This window comes from Oreochromis aureus, linkage group 19 (genome assembly GCF_013358895.1).
Source record: "Oreochromis aureus strain Israel breed Guangdong linkage group 19, ZZ_aureus, whole genome shotgun sequence".
Lineage (NCBI taxonomy): Eukaryota > Metazoa > Chordata > Actinopteri > Cichliformes > Cichlidae > Oreochromis > Oreochromis aureus.
Genome location: NC_052960.1, coordinates 4,672,892 through 4,692,805, shown reverse-complemented (window position 1 = coordinate 4,692,805; position 19,914 = coordinate 4,672,892). Strand labels below are relative to the sequence as shown.

At 39.0% G+C, this 19,914-nt stretch overlaps 1 protein-coding gene across 1 annotated transcript in view; it reads left to right on the top strand.

Annotated features, from left to right (window-relative positions):
• The window catches only part of sntg2 (syntrophin, gamma 2), a 99,797-nt gene that overhangs the window by 56,649 nt on the left and 23,234 nt on the right, over window positions 1-19,914 (top strand). The window contains exons 10-14 of the mRNA XM_031732027.2: window positions 3,944-4,073; window positions 5,822-5,860; window positions 6,961-7,077; window positions 14,785-14,856; window positions 15,130-15,336. Of these exons, the coding sequence (XP_031587887.1) occupies window positions 3,944-4,073; window positions 5,822-5,860; window positions 6,961-7,077; window positions 14,785-14,856; window positions 15,130-15,336 (565 nt within the window). The remainder of the gene's footprint in view (window positions 1-3,943; window positions 4,074-5,821; window positions 5,861-6,960; window positions 7,078-14,784; window positions 14,857-15,129; window positions 15,337-19,914) is intronic.

Below are 19,914 nucleotides of genomic sequence, written 5' to 3'. Positions count from 1 at the left end.
TTTAAAAAAAATTCTAAAAGCAAGCAATTATTTACTCCAAGTGTTATGCATCAAAGTTTCATCCTTGGCCGGTGTGATGCAAGCGCATTTAATAGGTTTGCAAACAGTTCTTGAGAAGGTACTCGGAAACATCACAGAAATAAAGGCAGTAACAAATATGACATTGTTTTATGATATCATTTAGAACATTTGCCTTAATTATCTCTTAATTCCTTACATGATATTAGAAGTGTTTATTTTCCTCTGCCAAAATTAATCTGATGTGGAAACCTAACGAGGAGTCAGCTCAAACTAAATGGTCACAAAAACAACAGAATATAATGATAAAAACCAAATAAGAGATGCTAAGCAGTGTGCAAACTAGCTTTAGGGGCTCAGTAGAAGCTAAATACAGTTTAGTGACACAACACTGTGATGCAAAGATGTGTATTTTGTGTGTAGAGAATTGTTTAAGATCCTGATGACACAGCACCATTTGACAAGGTAAAAGTGCAGGTAATTACAGCTGCAGTTGCTTCCCTTACACTCACATATAAAAGAGTCAGTCAGATAGAAAGTTAATGCAAGATTATCTGGCACAGCCTCCTGGTGTTGTGCAGCAGACAACCATAAGAACAGCACGAGCTTGTGCAAACAGTGCACTCATGGGTGCTGGTGCTTGCTGCTCACTGCTACTTGCTAATCAATGCAGAAACAGGCAATCGTGTGTCTGTACTATGAAAGCAAGACCTCGTAGTGGAAGCGCAACTGCTGACTGTTTGTCATTAGATTTTTTGGCTAAGCTTCTTCTTTGTAGTTTCCAAAGGGGAATGAAAGGTCACTCAGGTGAACTGAAGCTTAATGATCATTTCTGTGAGAGGGATTTCCAGCAACCACGCTGGGATGGCGTCTCTTTGCACATTGGAAATAAAAGATATTACTACTGAATACCTACCCAATGCAAAAATATCTGCAAGGTCCAGAAGTTCACAATAAAACGATGCACTAGCCCACCGTCCTACCCCATGCAGCGCTGTAATGCTGACACCGAGTACATAACCTTGTCTTTATCACATCACCAACATTAGTAGACTAAACATATTGCAAAGCTACTATTAAACAAATGGATGGGCGCCAGTTGTTCAGTGAAAGTAAATCCAGCAGAAAACACATGCACCAAATTAAAGTTTTCATATATTTTTAAGCACCGTAGCTCAAGCTCAAGTCCAAAGAGATGTATATGTTCCCCAGTATACTTTCAACTCTGTTATATGCTCACCGTTTTGTGCAATTTACACTTTTGATACAGGGGCACACCAGCAAAAAGTAAGGTTGCTGTTAATTAGATCAAATTGCCATGGATTTCATGCATTTCGCTACTACCAAGAAAATGACTATGTAGCGAAATGATCGCTAAACATATTGACTGGTAGTTGTGGGAATTAAGCAGGGACAAAAATGGGGGTTTAATTTCGTGAAAATCCCAGCTTTAATTAAAGGAATATTATATTGCACTTTAATGATTCAAGCTGGGTGTTTGATCAGTGTCATGGATTCAAAGTTGCACTTACATCTATGCATTTCTTGGTGGGAAATCAAAAGCAAACAAGTTTCTCTCATTCATTATGCCAAGAACGAAATGCCCCAAAGCCTGCTCATTTCCCTGCTTCACTAATCAGTAGCCATGGCACATTTTCCCCCTCTCTGCCACTTGTACTATACTGAAACTAATGGCTTGATTCCCCTAAAAACAGTTTCTTCCTGTATATTGTTCGTGTGTTATCCTGCGTCTTGACTGGGTGATATGTCCATGCTTTGTCTCAGTGGATTTATTACTGCCTAGTCAGCAGGCAGGACACAATAATTTGTGCCGCTGGGAATGGCGCAGATGTATGAAAAAACGCACTCTCCCTAGATCCCATCTCTCAGCGAGGATTTTTTTGTTCTGCTCAGTGAAGGTGGAAGGGCTTTAGCAGCTCCTCCTGACAGCGCTGTTCTCCCTACATTGAGCCGCCAGCTGTCCGTTCCTTTGATTAATCTCTGCATTTTCAACTCCTCATTCATTGCCCTTTTTCTCTCGTATCTGCCCTTGTGCTGCATGGCCTCGGAAGTTTTACGTCATTTGAAAGAGATCTAATTGATATACTGTTTATTTATTTATTTTTAAGGTGAGCTCATCAGCTGCTCATTTATCCATGCAGTACTCACTGAAATGCAACTAGATGCATTTGGCAATGCTTGCTCGAAAAACAAAGACATTCTGATTATCCATTAGTGATGCTTCACAGTTACACAAACCACAACATAAGGCAAATTTGGGTCAGGCACTGGGACAGAAAGAATTTGCACCCTTGTTAAATCAAAAAACGACATTCCAGTCCGGCCAAAATCACCCCTGGAGAGTCACTGGGTCAGTACACAGGCAGCGGAACATAAGATTTTAACAAGCCTATTGCAGATACAGTATAACAGTCATGCTCAGAGGATTTGTTAGGAATGCTGACTTTGTATAATCTAACCTCGAGTAGCTGCTCTGTGCGTGAGGATGGAGTGTTTGGTTTAGGAGCCGTCTAAGAAGATTTCCCTCTTCACACTGAGCGTTGGAAGCCTTTTATTGTTTCTGTGTTTATCAGCCTTCATCTCACGTACCTTAACAGCATCATACTGCTGCTGCTCAACACTTCTCAAAAATTCAGGTTTTTTTTCTTCTTCTTTCTAATGTTGTACATTCTCCACTCCAGTGCCTGAGATTGCTTAACCATCTCATATAACCGTTTTTCCTTGGCAACCATCATGCGAATGCACGAAAATTAAGTGTCAAAGCTTTGCATTCTGCTGATGAGCATGAATCCCCTCAGATGACCTCATCAGAACCCCATCAACAGAGAAACGTAATTGTATTTGTAAAGTAATGCCCTTGACTGCAGGCCACTCCAAAGTAAGAAAAGAGGTTTTAAATACAGGCCCAAATAAAGGAAATGAAATGAAGGGACACGTGAAGCAAATTTGTACTGTTAATATTCTCATTTTACTCTGTAAATGGTTTGTGATTGGTAGCTTTCTCAACCTTAACTGCAGTGTGTTATATTTTCATATTTATTAGCTGGTTGGCGGTCATGCAGGATGCCCTCTTCATCCTCTGGAGTATATTTGGGTTGGGTAGCTGTTAATGCTCCTATATCTGTCCAGTAGAACAATTTCACAGCAGTGATTTTGACAGAAAAAAGTAGGAAAATATAAAGCACATGTTAGTAATGACATTAATGAAAGTTGTGTTCTGTTCAAACCTGAGCCCTAATTATTATTATTATTATTATTATTATTATCATTACCGTCAACACTCTTATCTCATAAGGGCTGCTGTGAATAAAGCACATGAATATGAATCTACAGCTAGCAGCTGGTTAGCTTAACTTGGCTGATTTGGCACAAGCAATGGGAAAATGGCACAAAGTTACCGCTCCTAGCTAAGAAATAGCTGGGAACAAAATTTCTAACAAAATGAGAAAAAAAAAAAGTCAGTTTTAGCAAAGTTCACGTTGAGAACTGGTGAGAGTCCTGGTGTTTGAATTTTACTCTGGACTGAGCCAGACTACTTCTTTGCGCCCATCTCCAGAAGGTTGTTTGGCCTCTGGGCAGCTTTCTCTTATTGGACCTCTCTCCTCTTCATATTGTAGTAGCTAGTAGCAGCTTCTTTAAACATGTGCATAAAAAAGTTAGACGCTGCTTGCGTCACTCATCGGTTTTGAAGCTTTAACCTGAACATTGCAGTCATCAACATTTTATTAAAGCTGGGCGTTTTTACATAGGAGCCATCAGATGATAACGATGCTCTACTGCATGTAAAAATACTATTAAGGCTTACAGACTATGAATTCACATCTGGACGACTCAAGCTTCACTTGTTCAGTATCAGCATTGATCTTCTCGTCTCTGTCTAATTTTGACCTCTTTGCTCCACCAGGTTCAACTGTTTTGAAGTTTTTGCCTTGGATGGAGCCAGCACCAATATTCTTCAATTTTGCACTGCAGCAGAAAGCACAGACTGGCTCCAAGCAATATCCACAAATATCAATGACTTGACACAGGAGAATGTAAGTCCATTTCTAAACATTAGAGGCTTGGTTGGATCTTCCTGTGAGTGTGTATTAAAAATGAAGGTGAAAAGAGTGATTCGAATGCTCTCCTGTTTCCATAAAGTTTAAAATGAATGATTTACACATGCACATTAATAGTTTCACAACGGGAGGAAGGAAGGATTCACAAAACTTGACAAAATTCAGGTTGTGAATTATTTTCCACTTTTGATCTGCTCAGTAATAAAAGAATCATTGAAACTGTTTTGCCCACAGTTGGCTCCCCCACCCCCCCATCACACATTAACGTGGTTTTAATAGACCCTTCCTGACAAGCACTCATTGACTCACAGTGGCACCTCTCCCCCTCTACTGACAAAAAAAAAAAAAAAAAAAAAAAAATGCTCTTCGATACCTAATTAATGACTGCTAAGTAGTCATTCGGCGCGTGCTCTGCTCTCTCTCTCATTTCCTCCTATTTCACTTTGATTATCACGCTGATGATGCGAATAGTTTTTGGTGAGGATGAAGACGTACTGTAAGCCCGTGCTCATCGATGGCACAGCTGCCTTTTTTAAAAAGTGTGATTAATTCATGCCTGCATTCACCTAATTACGGACGTGCAGTGTGATTGCTAAATGGCCAATCAGGATGTAATTGTGTTGCCGCTTTGGGAGAGAGCAGAACTTTTGTTTTAATGACCTACAACCTTTAAATAGACTCTTTAACACACTTGGGGTCCGTCGCAGAGTATAGCATGGTGGAATACTATATGAAGCTCTTTGATGTTCTTTTCCAGGGAAAAGAGAAAACAAATATAAAGATTTGAGCAGCAGCTCGCTGGTATCTAATAATATGAAGATTTCAGGTGACGGTGAACTTTTCGAATGTAGCTCAGGTGGAACAAGCAAGTCACGAGCCCCATGCTGATTGTGATATGCTGACACACCAGGTGTGCTTTCAGTGTGAAAATGCTTTGCTCTGGTTTGCAACATTTTTCCTGCTGAGTGATAACCTCTGTGGCACATTTGGAAAATGCTTCTCTTTTTCTAGACCTATATTTTCTCAAGGTGGTCTTTAATTGACATGCACTGTCATCCAATGACTTTAAAATGGGTCTGCTATTTTGCGGATTGGTGGGGAGCCAACATGTAACTCCAGAGAGGCGTTTTTTCCTTTTCCTTTATTTCACTGATTTTGTTTATTGTGACTATGAATTTATTAGATTCATTTGCAGGGAAGCATATTTCCCAGGCAGTGCTGCCAACTTTAGATGTTTTTTTATTACCTCATTAATACGTTATAATACATTTATATTTGCTACTTAATTTGTGTTTGTTTGTTTTTTGCTTTCCTGACCAGTTTGTGTGGTGTGGTGGTGTTCACTGTCCTGCTAGACAAGGCCACTGCCTTCATGTAGTTCCATGGGGCTACATGGGCTACATAACAGTGTTTACGATGGCTGTATGTGTCACAATAGCATTTATATTAAAAGACTAAATGATTCACTTATCCTGTGGTTTTAATAAACAAGCTGATTTGTTTATTTATAATAAGTTCTGTAGCATTCAAGTGGTTACACCTGAGCTTCTCTTGACACCCAGAATGTAAATAGACATGTAAAAACTGGTTAGCTTGTAAAAATGCACAAAAGGTTTAAAACTCTTTGATTCACAGCTATTAAGGGTTCAGAATGTCATTATGTAATCTGAAATCTAAATATGTTTTCTAACTTATATCTGTTTAATTTCTGTTTCTTTTAATAGATAAAGATCATCAACAAGTACTGCTCTTCAGATGATCAAGTATGTCATTATTTGCCTAACTTGACACAAAAACACATCATTTTTGCATCTTTTTGAGAACAGGTGCTTAATTGCCAAAAAGACCAACAGGCCAATTAAACTCCTTCTGACAGCACACCTTCAGAACACGAGAGAGGCGAAAATCAAACTGAAAATGCCGTCCACCCTGTGAATGTGTATCCTGGCTCTATGAGCAGAAACCTGACATGTGTGAAACAGCCTGTTGAAGTTAACTCAGATATTTTCCTCCGACCATATTCTGAGTGTGAATATCTATTTTAGTCTCTAAAGCCGAGGTCTCGATGATGCTGCAGACCAATGTTTTAGAAACTGCAGTTCTAGCCGTTACATTCATCTCACTTACCACTTGTCCCAAGCTCCTTTTGACCTGCCTTAACAGCGTTTCTAGTCATTGTCGTGGCCTTTTTTAAATTGTTGTCAAGGTTTCAATTTAGTTACTACTGGTGAGCACATTCCTAGGAGTATACCAATGTATCCCATGTTGGCAGTAACTTTATACACATGTCTATTACAAGTTTTTTGTGAGAAATGTTATAAATGTGTATAAAATGGCATCGTCTGCATACAACTGCAACTCTGTGCAAAATCATCGGGGCAATATGAAAATTAAACTCGATTTGTCAGGGGGAAAAAAAAAAAAAAAAAAAATAGAACTTGGTCACTCTAAACTTTACTGCAGGATTCTTTAGATAGAACGTAGTTTCAGGAAACAGTCAAGGCCCAAACTTAGAAATCAGTGGACACTGTTAACCGCAGGATACGGGAGTGTAGCTGATAAGCAGTGCTTGGGATTTTCTCTGCTTTCCTCTGCTTAGATGAGAACAGGGCAACTTCCCAAGTCAATCTGGAGTAGATAAAAGGAAATTGTTGCAGTGCAGCTGAGACTGCAGAACTGAAAAGTATCATTTTAAATGAGCTGTGTCATTGGGTGCCCCCCATTCACTTTGTCAGTGCACTTTTGACTATTCTTTTCCATTTTCTTAGTAAGAACATATTTTTCATTGTGTGTCTTTTTGTGTATTATCCATTTATTTATTTCAAATCAAATAATGAACATGTATCCTTCTGAATCTCTGCAGATTGTTCACATGGGCTGGGCATGTGAATGCCCCGAGGGTAGCGCTCCTGGTCGATCTTCAACATTTAAGTTCCTGGCACTGCGAGGACCATATTTTTATATCTTCAAAAGTCCGCCGGTAATTTGTTTTTTCAATTTTCCTATTCAATATGGAGAGGAAATTGGTACATTACTGTGGTGGGTCAGAAAGCTCACTAGAGTTGGGCAGGTTTATAAATCATTTCTTCTGAAGTGAATCAACTAAATACATTTCTACAGCTGGCTTTTAGAAAGGAGGGGTTGTGGTATGGTGCCTATGTTTGGTGTGGAACTGGATACATGTAATTAGCAAAGGCAAAATTTCCAGATAAAAAATAAAAACTCTGGGTCCTCATGTTCTCAGTGGATGAAAAGCCTGTTTGTGTGGAAGTTTTGAAACATAAGAAAACAATTTGCCCTCATTTTGTGATTAATATTGTTGTGAGACCTCTGTGTCATCGTGTAATGTTGATACTTAAAGAATGTTTTTCTACGATAAACTGGGGACACATGTAATATGAGAATAACAGAAATGACCGTTGGCCATTATATTGTTTATAGTGTAATTCCTCTAGTAGTTTATATCAGAGGTACAGAATGGAGCATGTGGCTTTTTATTCTGTCCTTCTCTGTTCCAAAGTTCTGTTCACTCGTTGGTATAAAAACCACTGGACACTAAAGTGTCTTTTTTCCTTCTCCTTATATAATTTAGAAAGTGTTTCTGGTTAATCACAGTTATTCAGTGGTTTTTACTCCCGAGGTAGTGTGTGCACATTAATGGTGATTTAGGTTTTCTTGGCCTTCCTGCTGGACTGTCTTTGTTACCCTTTACACAACTGTACACAGGTGAAGCTAATGTTCTCTTTGATGGTTCGTTAATGTAGCAAACTTTGGTGTGTGTGTGTGTGTGTGTGTGTGTGTGTGTGTGTGTGTGTGTGTGTGTGTGTGTGTGTGTGTGTGTGTGTGTGTATTTGCTCTGTTTAAATTCAGGTTGTCAGAGACTTTCGATCTCTTCTTAGCTGCAGTTTGAGAACAGAATCCAGGCATTTCCTGACCATTTTATGAGGGTGTACGAAAATAATAATAATAATAATAATAATAATAATAATAATAATAATAATAATAATAATAATAATAATGACTACTGACGACAGTGGCTGTAGGTGAACGAATACAGTGCAGCATTTCTTCTTAAATATTTTCATTTCAAATTGCTCATTATTTTGAAAGAGAAAATACTGTAAGAGGGGGAAAGCATTTTGTAAAAAGCTTGTTTTAAGTCAGAACATTATTATTGCTTGAACAAGTTGCAGCAAATTAAAGTTTTTCCAGGCTTGACGTTTGCCAGGCAGGCACCTGTAAGTGCAAACGTCCCGAGAGAAACTCCAGACATTGCAAGCCTTAGGTCTGCTGACATCTACTTATTACAAATACTGGATAACATTTCAAACCCAGCAGACCAAAATAATATGAAGGCTCTTAAAAGAGGGTGACCCCATCACCAAGATCCGCACAAGCAGATCGTATCTAATCTTGTGTAGCCATCTTACATTTCGTGAGAAAACAGCAAGTGTGTTACCCAAAACTGCCCAAAAAGGATCTCATGCATGTTGAGTGCTGCTCTTTTATGCTTGGTGAGGACCATTCCACATGTAAAATGCAGTGGTGAGTGAGAAAACGGTTATGATAAAAGCAGGTGGAATTGAGCAGCTTCAAGCTGAATAGCAAAGCAAATATAGAAAAATAATTATATTCAAGAGCAGATAAAACTGTAGATTGCTCAAAAATCTTACATCTTGTAAAAGAAAAGTGTGTTTTCAAAATCCAGTTTTGGACCGTTTTTCCTTGGTGGTTGTTCCACATTAATATTTAAAAATGAGTATAGCATTCAGCTGGGCTTCTAATAACATGTATTAACAGTTTAAATGTTACAGTCATGAAGAAATTTGGATATGGATAGTGGGCTGAAGATTCTTTGGTGACTTTATTAATAGAATGCACCAGGTTTTATTTTAGTTTAGAGCAAAATTTGAATTAGAGATGTGTGAAATGCATCAAAAGCAGGCTGTAGATTTGCAAAGATATTAAGGAAAGAGGCAGTCCCATATAAAAGTAGTGCCATCTGTGTTAACTTTAGTTTTTGGTGCCAGAGATAAACCTTATGGTGAATAAAAGAGGTCCAAGACTGGATCCCTGCTGAACAACTGTGCAAACTACAAGGACATCTGGGTTGAAGTCTTTGGACACAGAGTACAAATCAAACATGGCCTGTTAATCTGCACTGACTGAGCAAAGCTTTTCTAGTAGAGTGTCACGGTACTGAATTAAATGCTTTTGAGAAATCCACAGAATAAAACAAGGAACCTTTAAGATGGTTAGGAGTCTTTATATGCATTTATCTACTGCAACCGATAACTTAAAAATGAGCTATAGTGAGAGCAGTTAGCCCAGCACAGAGGCAAAACAGGGAGAGATTCAGTTTAAACTGACAACTTTACGACATATCTTATCTCATCTTACCAATACAGGAAAAAAAAAAAAAAAAAAAAAAAAAATTAGAACATATAGAATTAAAGATTGTATTTATGGGTTTAAAATCTCTCCGAATGAAATTAAATGCTAATTGAAAGAATGTTAATCAAATTTAGCTTTTTTAATAAGTACAAGACACTTTTTTTCCTTATTAGCTGGAACTTTGCAGATAGAAGATTGGTGATTTTAAATATCTAACAGTCTGTTCTGCAATGGGAGCATTGTGGAGGAGAACCAAGGATTATACACAGATATATTCTGAAAATTTTATGGCGGCATGATTAAGTACATCTTAAAATTTGTGACGTGATTAAAGGTAGGTCATGATTGGAAACGTTTTCAATTTAATTGAGGTCAGAGTGCCGCTGTTCCTTAAAAAAAAAAAAAATCTTTTCATTAAAATATTTAAAATTCAGTTTATTTATTAAGTGTAGATGGTTGTTAGTCTGAAGGTCAAACATTTTTCTGTCACATGTAGTTGGGCACTGGTAGCTGATGTATCCAGAAAAAACTGCACTACTGGGTTATTTAAGTGGGTTATTTGTTCAAAAAGATCTGTCATGGTTGATCTAAAAGGAAAGCATTTATCTGGACATGTAAGGCTACAAATCAATTATTGTATAATAATCTCTTATAATGTTCTTGTAATGTAGCAGAGCTTTTAGAGAGCAAATCTAAATTCAAGTCACACTCAATAACTTCCTCAGAACTAACATGTAATGGCAATACTTCGGCAGTCTCTGACAGGGCTGAACTGCTTGCAGCAGGAAGATGATGAACTCCAGTAACAGTAAAATGTGCACTACCTCCAGGGGAGTCAATAACAATATATTCAGTAGTCTGGTAGCGACGCAACAGTAACAAGGCAAGCCTCTGTGTAGAGCCTTTGACACAGTCATACTGCACCTCGTTGTTTTCCTGTCAATGCCAAAGACATGTAGTAATCCAAATTTATGTCCGCATGATTGACCTGGTTAGGCAAGTTTCAGTAAGGACAAAAATTCACTTATGTCAACAAAATCCAATTTTTCTAAGGGGCTTCTAATGTTTAGATGTAATATAGCTCACTGAACTCTTGTACTGAGATGTCATTTCAGTGGAGATATGTTCTCTCTCTCGGGAGGCTGTGTATTGATCATTGAAAGATTATTTAATTTAACTATAGATGAGGTGGGTCAGAAGCTAGAGTGGGTCAGGTAGATTCCTCCATTCTGCATGTCAAAGTATCCTTGAGCACGATCCTGGATCTATCACAGTCGTGACTGGGTGAATGAGGCTTGTAGTAAAAAGTACTGTTAAACTAGGAAAAGTGCTAAACAAGTACCAGTCCACTGATCTGGATTAATAACTACCTAATAGCATTTCACTTCTGTAATTCTGCAGGAACACTCATATCAGTTGCCTTTCTTCTGATATGCAGCCTTCTTCAGTGGCCAGCTGTACGGACAGTAGGAGTCCTGCAAGCTTCCTCCCCCCCCCTTTCCCCCCCAACTGGTACTCAGCTGTATGAGACACTTTTCATATTTACAGCTAAATCAACAAGTAGGTCTGAGAGACCATTACCTGACCATGAGATGAGAAGCTTCTTCCTCCCGCACGCTAAAGACATGCATTTAAGGTTATTTGGTGACTCTAAATTGGCTACATATGTGAGCTTGATAGAGTGAAATGTATAGAATAAAAGTGTTATATGAATGTATGCTTAAAGTTCTCTGAGGAGCATCATCCAAGCATCTTGGATGCCACATCTTGGATATGTGGATATTATGTAGCGCAGGGGTGGGCACCGAGGGCCAGTGTCCCTGCAGGTTTTACATGTGTCCTTGAACCAACACAGCTGATTTAAATGGCTAAATTAGCTCCTCAACACATCCTGATGTTCTCCAGAGGCCTGGTAATGAACTAATCATGTGATTCAGGTGTGTTGACCCAAGGTGAGATCTAAAACCTGCAGGGACACCGGCCCTCGGGGCCTGGAATTGCCCACCCCTGATGTAGCACAACAGCCGGTATTGCTGCGTCTCTGTACTCATTAGCACACTGACAGCATTTCCATGTACTGAATATCTTTAAGAGCTCTGCTAACCTTGCCCTTGCTACTTGACATCCCGCTGTCCATTTGCATATGTGCAGGAAATTAAGCATTTCATCATCTATGCAGTGCTTTCTGCAACTCACGTAGGCACACTGATGCATTCCTTTTGACTTCCATCCTCTTCAGTCTGCTCGAGTCTCCAGACTGGCTCTGTCTCGGTGTCAGTTTACACGGCTGTCTGAACAGTGCATTTTTACAATTCCCTCTGCACACTGATGCTTTGTGTTAAGATTAGTGATGGTCACCCCAGCTGTTTGTTGAAATGGCAGGAACAAGAGCCTGGCCTTGTTTAAACTACACTTGCTGATACCATCAAACAGGCCTTTTGTTGCAACCTGTGCATCATTGTGCTTGAGGCATCACTACAGGAAAAAGAATCATAACCATCAGAGATTTTTAGTAACACTGGGTGAGAGGCCTCTGGTGTCAATCTTCTGTACAAAATCAAAAAGTTTTGTTGGATTTAAAGAAATGTTTAAAATGTGCAATCATGTATATACTCATTTGTAAATACTCAGCTAAATAACCCTAACCAATAAGTTGTGTGTATGTGGCTATACTTAACCATATATATAACCCACAACATTAAAACTTAATCTGGCACAACCCTCGCCCCATTCCCAAGAAAAAAGATTTAGGATGGTAGGACATGGACAAAGGACCTATGGGGGTGTCCTGTGACGTTCTAGGATATTGGTTTGTGGGTTCTGCAGTTGGGTCGTACTCTTAGCGTGGGGTATTTTGCTTGCTCTTTAGAAAAGTTTGATGCCCGTTAAAAGTAGCATCTGCATTAATAGGAGAACCTAAAGTTTGCCAGGAGAACATAATGTAATGAGATGGCTGATAATATTTTTGCCAGTATATATATATATAATTTTTAAACTGTTCTTTAAAGTGCTGCAGGAAAGTCTTTTACAAAGAATATGCCTTTTCATAGTTTTTAAATAAAGAGAAAAAGCTACAGGCTGGGAGTAGGCGAGAACTGCAGTACACTACACACAACACAGATCAGTTACAAAAATGAAAAGGTTTTTTTTTTTGGTTAAGATATAGGCCAGTCATAGGACCAACAAATCATGTTTACAGGATGAGAGCAAAAGAAGTGAGCAGCTGTACTTTTAATGAACAACATTAATGGATGTATTGTGAAGTCACTGAAGTTATGGTTCCTTGAGCTAAAGACATTATGCAGCTGGTGGGTTGTGAAATGCCAGACGTGTCCTCTGGCTTGTGTTGAAAAATGGTAGTAGCCAATATCCCTGAGGCCGTGAGGCCTTGAATATTCAGCAGTATGTTTTTATTAGTATCAATTATCATGTGTCAAAAAGAAGTCAACAGTAACAGCTCAGTACAGTAAGAGAAAACTTACTTTAGTACTTTAACAATGTTAGCTGTTGGAAACAAACAAACAAACAAACAAACAAACAAAGCATTGCCTTATTTTTATTATTTTAAATCCAAAATTTTCCACATATGGGATAAAACAAGGCCGTTTCTTTTATAGTCAGTAAATCTCATGAATATACCCAAACCAACAATGTGTGATTTTGCACCACGACTGTCATTTCACCACCACGTCCATGACATGACGCCTGGCGCGAACATTAAGGAGTCTTTAGGGATGTTTACGGCTGTCGCTACGTGTTATTCAATCAGTTAGATTTTTAATGCAAAGCTGATTTTGTATGAGATGTTTTGTTGTTTTGTTATTTATAGAACCAGTACAACACAACCTATCGTAAAGAAGACAAAGAGGCACTAGACATTGTTCATTGTGATTAAATAAGTGGAAATATACTGAGGAATGATTTTAGAACCGCTTCACAACTAATTATGTTTACATGGGACATTATGGATCTTTCTTTGATCTTATTAGATGCCATCACACTGGAAAATACCTAAACAAAATCAATCAACAAATCAAGGATTTTCTTTATGCACAAGCAAACAGAATGTTGCAGAAGATACAGCATTTTCATGAATTCAGTAGTTTAGTTTATTAAGATCCCCGTTAGCTCCTGCAATAGCAGTACCTACTCTTCCTGGGGTGTGACAAACTTTAAGAAAAATATTTTTCATACAAAAAACATGTTCTACATTAAAGGAAAAAGGCTCAAAAACAAGAGAACAACACAATTAAAACCAATAGCTCTACATTAAACATCTATAGCAGAGGTCCCCAATCCCAGTCCACGAGGGCCGGTGTCCCTGCAGGTTTTAGATCTCACCCTGGGTCAAAACACCTGAATCACATGATTAGTTCATTACCAGGCCTCTGGAGAACTTCAAGACATGTTGAGAAGGTAATTTATCAATTTAAATCAGCTGTGATGATCAAGGACACATCTAAAACCTGCAGGGACACCGGCCCTCGTGGACTGGGATTGGGGACCCCTGATCTATAGGATTCACAATAGCTCATTTTTGCTTTTTAAATTATTAACTCAGGTAATTCTAACACTAATGTTGAAATAGCATAAAGAAAAAAAATAGATGTATTTTTGCTTACCAAAGAGAATTACAAACATCAACTACACTCTACAGATATTTAATATTATTAGCATACGTGTAACCAGTGGTGCCACTCTAACATTTTCAGATAACTGATCATCAGGCTAATAGAGTCCACTTTGCAAAAAAAAAAAAAAATCAAATGATGTTTATGATTAAAGTCATAAACACTGTGTGCATAACATTGTATCTCAGTTTAAGCACACCCCAAATAAAGCTCCCAGCCTTGCGTTGGACAGTGAGCCTGTATATCTACTAAATTCAGCCGTCACTTTCATTTTTCTTTCTGCGGCCATAAAAAAATATTCTCAGTTGGATTTTTTACAAATCCCAGTTTAAATCAGAGGGATTATTTAAAGTTGTTATTTGTGAAACAAAACCTGGAAGTCCTAGTTTTTAAAGGCACTGGTTTATTTTGCTGTAGTCTTTGGAATCAACGTGTTACTTTCATGATGTAAATGTTCTCCCCATGCAGAGTGCAGCAGGATCAATCCATTTTGCTCCCTGACACTGGCAGTCATCCAGGGCTTCACACAGAGCAACAAAGTGACCTGCCTAACTTTCATTTGCATTTATTATGTGGATGAGGAAGTGCTGCTAACAAGTGCAAAAAAGCTTGTTTGTATACGCTTCCTCTTCATCTCATCCTCCTTGATGTTTATTTCTCAGATCAGTGCTGCTGACTGGGGACAAGCTGAAACAACATATAACCTCTATGAGGTTCTTTTCAAGGTTCACAAGGTAAGTTATGAGAAGGATGCTGTGATGTGCATCAGGGCTGTTCAAATTTTGATCACCTCTGTTTGCTCTCTCTAGAGATGTCTGTTTTCCTCTTTGAGCGTGTAGTATAGTGATTCAGGGAGCTGTCTAACCAAGGCATGTACACAGGTTTATCTGTTTAACCTGCGAATATAGAGAAATACTAGTGATTTCTTCTACTGACATCAGCTGTAGAAAGTGAAACAACAGAGTACCTTTCCCCCAGTATGTAGTAATTACAAGTTTGCATTACAGCTGTGGATGGCAGAGGACTGCTGGCTCCAGGCAAGGCTCTACTTGGGACTGGAGCATTCTCCTGAGCAGGACACGGAGTCTCTGTGCTTCAGTATTCTGGTCGGCCACGGCCAGAGCCACACCTTCAGGGTAGAGCTGGCCACTGACCTGGCTATCTGGGAGAAGTCCTTCCAAAGGGCTGTCTTCTTGGAAGTGCAGCGAGTACAAGTGAGTACTTTCATATAAAATGATCTCAGACCCTTTTTGGGTATTTTCTGTTTATAAATTCTTTGAATATTAGCTCGAATGGAGCGCCTCTAAAATAAAGCATCTTTTTCTCAACTCAAAGGAGCAACGCGAAATACTGAGTGTTTGTGGAAATTAAGACCACAGCACGACTAAGTGTGCTGTCCGTTGGGCTTTGGAGCCAGAAGGAAGATAAATAGCATCCATAATCTTGGATGATGACTAAAATGAACTCTTCCAAATACAAACATGACAGTCTGAAAATGGAGCTTTATAATCCTTTAATACCAGTATTATTGCATAGGAACATTACAGCACAATTGCATTTGTGTGTAATATTCCTGTACAATTGTGCACTGGTCCATTTAATTAGCATAACAGAACAGCACAAAAATGTTAACATAAAATTTGAAAGCCATTTAAATCCTCCTGTAACACCTATATGATATTGATGATTATTGTCATTGCACCTTGGGTTTTGAGGAAGTGACTTGCATTCATCATTTACCTCCTGTATTTATTAAAACTGTGTGTATTATATTTGATACACGAGTTTTTGAACACCTCTCAAAGAAGAAGAAAAACCTGTGTTGATTGGTTAGATGGAGACAATGAGCTGGAAAGGATGTGCAGCAGGTTAGGGTGATTAAAGACAGAGATAGAAATGGATGATGTTAAGTTAGTGGAGTGCAGAGAATTAAGAAGGTGGAAGCGAGGGTAGCTGTGTAAAGGAATGAAGTGTGGAAAGTCGGGTTTATCCAGGTGGCATACCTGTGATGGTATGAAGATGTCTTGAAGATAGGATGTGGCCTTTTTTAAACTCGAGTGTTTAACACAATCTTGGAGATTGAGAAGCTGCCAGAGGAATGGAAGAATGACTCCAATTTTCAAGAACAGGGTTGATGTGCAGAGCTGTAGTAACTAGAAAGAGATGAGGCTGATTAGCCATACCATGAAGAGTTGTTGAAGCTAGGTTAAGTGACACTCGGTGACATGCGTTAGGGCTTCATGCTGAGAATGAACACTACAGCTGTGATGTTTGCTTGAGGTTTGCTGATGGAGAAGAATAGAGACGATCAGACAGAGTTGCACTGTGCCTTTGTAGATCTAGAGAAAAGCTCTCTGAACCCCTTTTTGTTTGCAGTGGTGATGGACAGGTTAACTGATGAGACGAGACAGCAGTCTCTGTGGACTTTTACAGATGACACTCATGAAATCTGTAGTGAGAGTAGGAATAGAATACATGTGTGTGAATGAGAGGTAGGCGGGTGGAAAGGTGAACATGCAAGTTGGATGAATTTAAATACCTGTACTCAACTCAACCAGCCAAAGCTATAGACCGTGCACAGGAGAGGTCAAGGAGAGAGTGCAGGCTGGGTGGAGCAGTTGGAGACAAGTCTCTGGGATGAGTGTAAAAGTAGAAGGAGGCGGCCGAGTTGAAGATGTTAGGATTTTCATTGGAAGTGACCAGAATGGACGGGACTAGAAATGAGTACATGAGAGGACAGGTCAGGCTGAGCAGTTTAGAGGCTGAGATGGTTTGGATGTGCAGAGGAGGGATCGAGGATATACTGGACAAAGGATGCCAAAGATGGACCTGCCAGGTACACCACAGAAGACTCTCATGAAGGAGGACACAGTAGAGGGTTAGTATGACACAGGAAGGATAGAGGTGAGATGGAGGCGGATGATCCACTGTGGCAACCTCTAAAGGGAGCAGCCAGAAGAGGACATTTGGAAGACGTCTAAATCAGTCAAACAATCAGTACTTTTCTGTGATATAAAATCTAACACATTATCTCCCCACTGGTGAATTACAATATCCATGGATTACAGGCATCTCTTTTTCCTTTGACCAAGGAAACCTTTGTTAATTCCAGTTTTGCTATGAATAACCATTACTTGAAATCTGTCAAAAATGTCAGATTTGTAACTTTTGCGGCTTTTTAGTTTCTGTTTAAAGATACAAAGACATTTAAAAACAGTTATTTTAATAATAGAATTTCACCAACCTGATTCGGCGTGTCGGGTCTGACATGGTGAGCAGTTAAAAGAGTTTTCGTGGCACAGATAGTGCAAGTAAAATTAGAGATTGGATTTGGGTCTGAGGGAATCATTATTCAGTCGTATGGCTACACCAGGCTAACATGCCACAACATTTTTGAATTCTCTGGTTGCAGCTCAGAAAAATGCCAGAGGCCTTACCTGCTTCAGATGAATTTGTCTGGCTTGCAAATGGGGCTTAACTGGTCCCCTGACAGTTCCATCCAGCCCATTCCTCCTCTCAGTTTGGCAAACATGCACAGAGTTCAGTCGCTTTCCCTTGATTTAGGGTATCAAATAGACCGAAATCCCTCATGGAGGCTGGTTGTTATCCATTGTCTATAAAAGTCTGAAAAAGTTGGTCTTTTAGTTTGTGTCCAACCAGCTACCAGATCGCTACACATCGCACGGCTTGGTGAACAAATGACAGCTGGGACAAAAAGCTTTAGAAGTTCTTGATCTGTGATTTCTTCTGATAATAATAAATGAATGTTTCCTTAATTCTTGCTAGGAGTAATGCTTGAATTTATTTTCTGAAACGAGCAGTTTCTATCATATTTCAGGCCTGCTTATATTAATCACAGTGGTGTCTGCCTATGCAGCTACCATTGGAAACTATTGTGATGATTGTCAAACCAGCGAATCACTTGTCTAGTTGACAGATGTGTAAAACACTTAATTATAATAATAGATCAGTTCATTTTTTTGGGAACTTACAAGTATATGGATGTAGAGCTCATTGTAATAAACCGTCTAGGCCAGCTGCCAATAGTATGACTGCATCTTAAAATTAATAACTAAAATACATTCAGCTTAAATTTTTCATCCTTAACATAACAAAATGTTACAGCATACAGCAGGAAAACTCAAGCCTTACTGTTTCAGACAAAGTGACATCACCCAAAATAGGGGGAAAAAGCTCAACCAGAAATACTTTGGGTGTAGGACCTGACAATGAGTCACACAAATTCTTTGTAGTGCATTTGAGCTGGCGCTATATAATGCTGCATCTTGGACACCTCCCAATGTTCAGACAAACCTCCCAGTGAAAGACGCTTTATTTTCAGTCTTTTTTTGTTTTTGTAGATTTTATTGGCCTGCATGTTAATTTAACACTGATGTTTAGGAGTTTAAAGCCATCGCCAGGCCACAGAAGCTCTGTGTTTTTGTGCTCGTTCTGTAGTGAAATACTTCAGGGGCAACTTTTGATTTTTCAAACACCTGCTGGTGTTTTGTCGTTCTCTTTGTGGTCGGCTCTGCTTCATCAGAGGGCAGATGTTTGGAGGTTATTTCTTTGATGCTGCCTAACTAATGCCAACTGTGAGCCGCACTTCATATTTAAAGTGGATTCACTGAATACTAAACCCAGATCCAGAGAAAGCTACAGCTACCTCAGGTAAGGGCTGAGTGCATTTGGTATTTGGGTTGATTTAGCAGGGAAATAATGTGTTTGTGTTGCCCTGAATGCATTTCCATGTGCCTACCAAAAATATATATACTGTGTGTGTGGCAATGATGGACAGAGGGAGCTCTTTGATATTAAAATTGTGCCGCTTTCATTATCTGACTGGATATAACCCTACCCAAACAAACTCTAGGCCCAACTGCATTTTAATAAATCTTCTTACCTTACCCCTAAAATACTTCTATAATCAACAGGATGTGTTAAGTTACATCAATATTTTCAGAGAAATGCATATCTCGCCATGTGTTACCAAAAACAAAAAAGAGGAAAATGGATAAAATGAGGGGAAAAAAAGAGGAATCTGCAAACCTGAAAAAAGAAACTACCTGCTGCAGATGAATAGTATCTAAAAGTCATGTTTTTAAGAAATAGAAAAAGTTATCTACCAAAGACTCCACACAGGACTTGAGAGATACAGTTGGCCCCTCAGTTACTGTTAAATTAAGTTTCATCAGAGTTGCTGTCATGAAGCCATTCCTATGCAAAGTATGCCAAACACAACAAGTGGACTGAAAAAAACAGCCGTGAGGAATCCTGATTTGGAATTTTTGGTTCAAATTGTCTTTCACAGTGAATTTCCAAAGGTTTCATTTCTCAGCTTAATACCAACACAGTAAAATCATGCCTGGGTAGAAAAACACAGAGTTGAAACACCACAAGTCATGGATTGTCTCCCCCAGAGTCCAGACCTCAACATTACTGAAGCAGTGTGGGATCATTTTGGCACAGAATGGAACAAAAAGCAGCCAGCATGTAACCAAAGAGAAGCTTTCAATGTCCTCTGAGAAGCCTAGAGAACTGTTCCTGAAGACTACTTCAAGAAATGAACAATAAAGGTTTCGGGCTGTATTCTTCAACACAGCGTGAGGTATTGACTGTCAAGGTTAGAACTGTACAAACTTTTTTCTCTTATTTACTGCATTTCCACGCATCTTTCTACACCTATTTCACATTTTCCAAGCAAAATACAAAGAAATGAGGGGCGGTTCATGACTTTGCACTTCTTGCTCCAGCTTGTTCCAAAAGTGACTCAGTCCCCATTGTTAAAATTC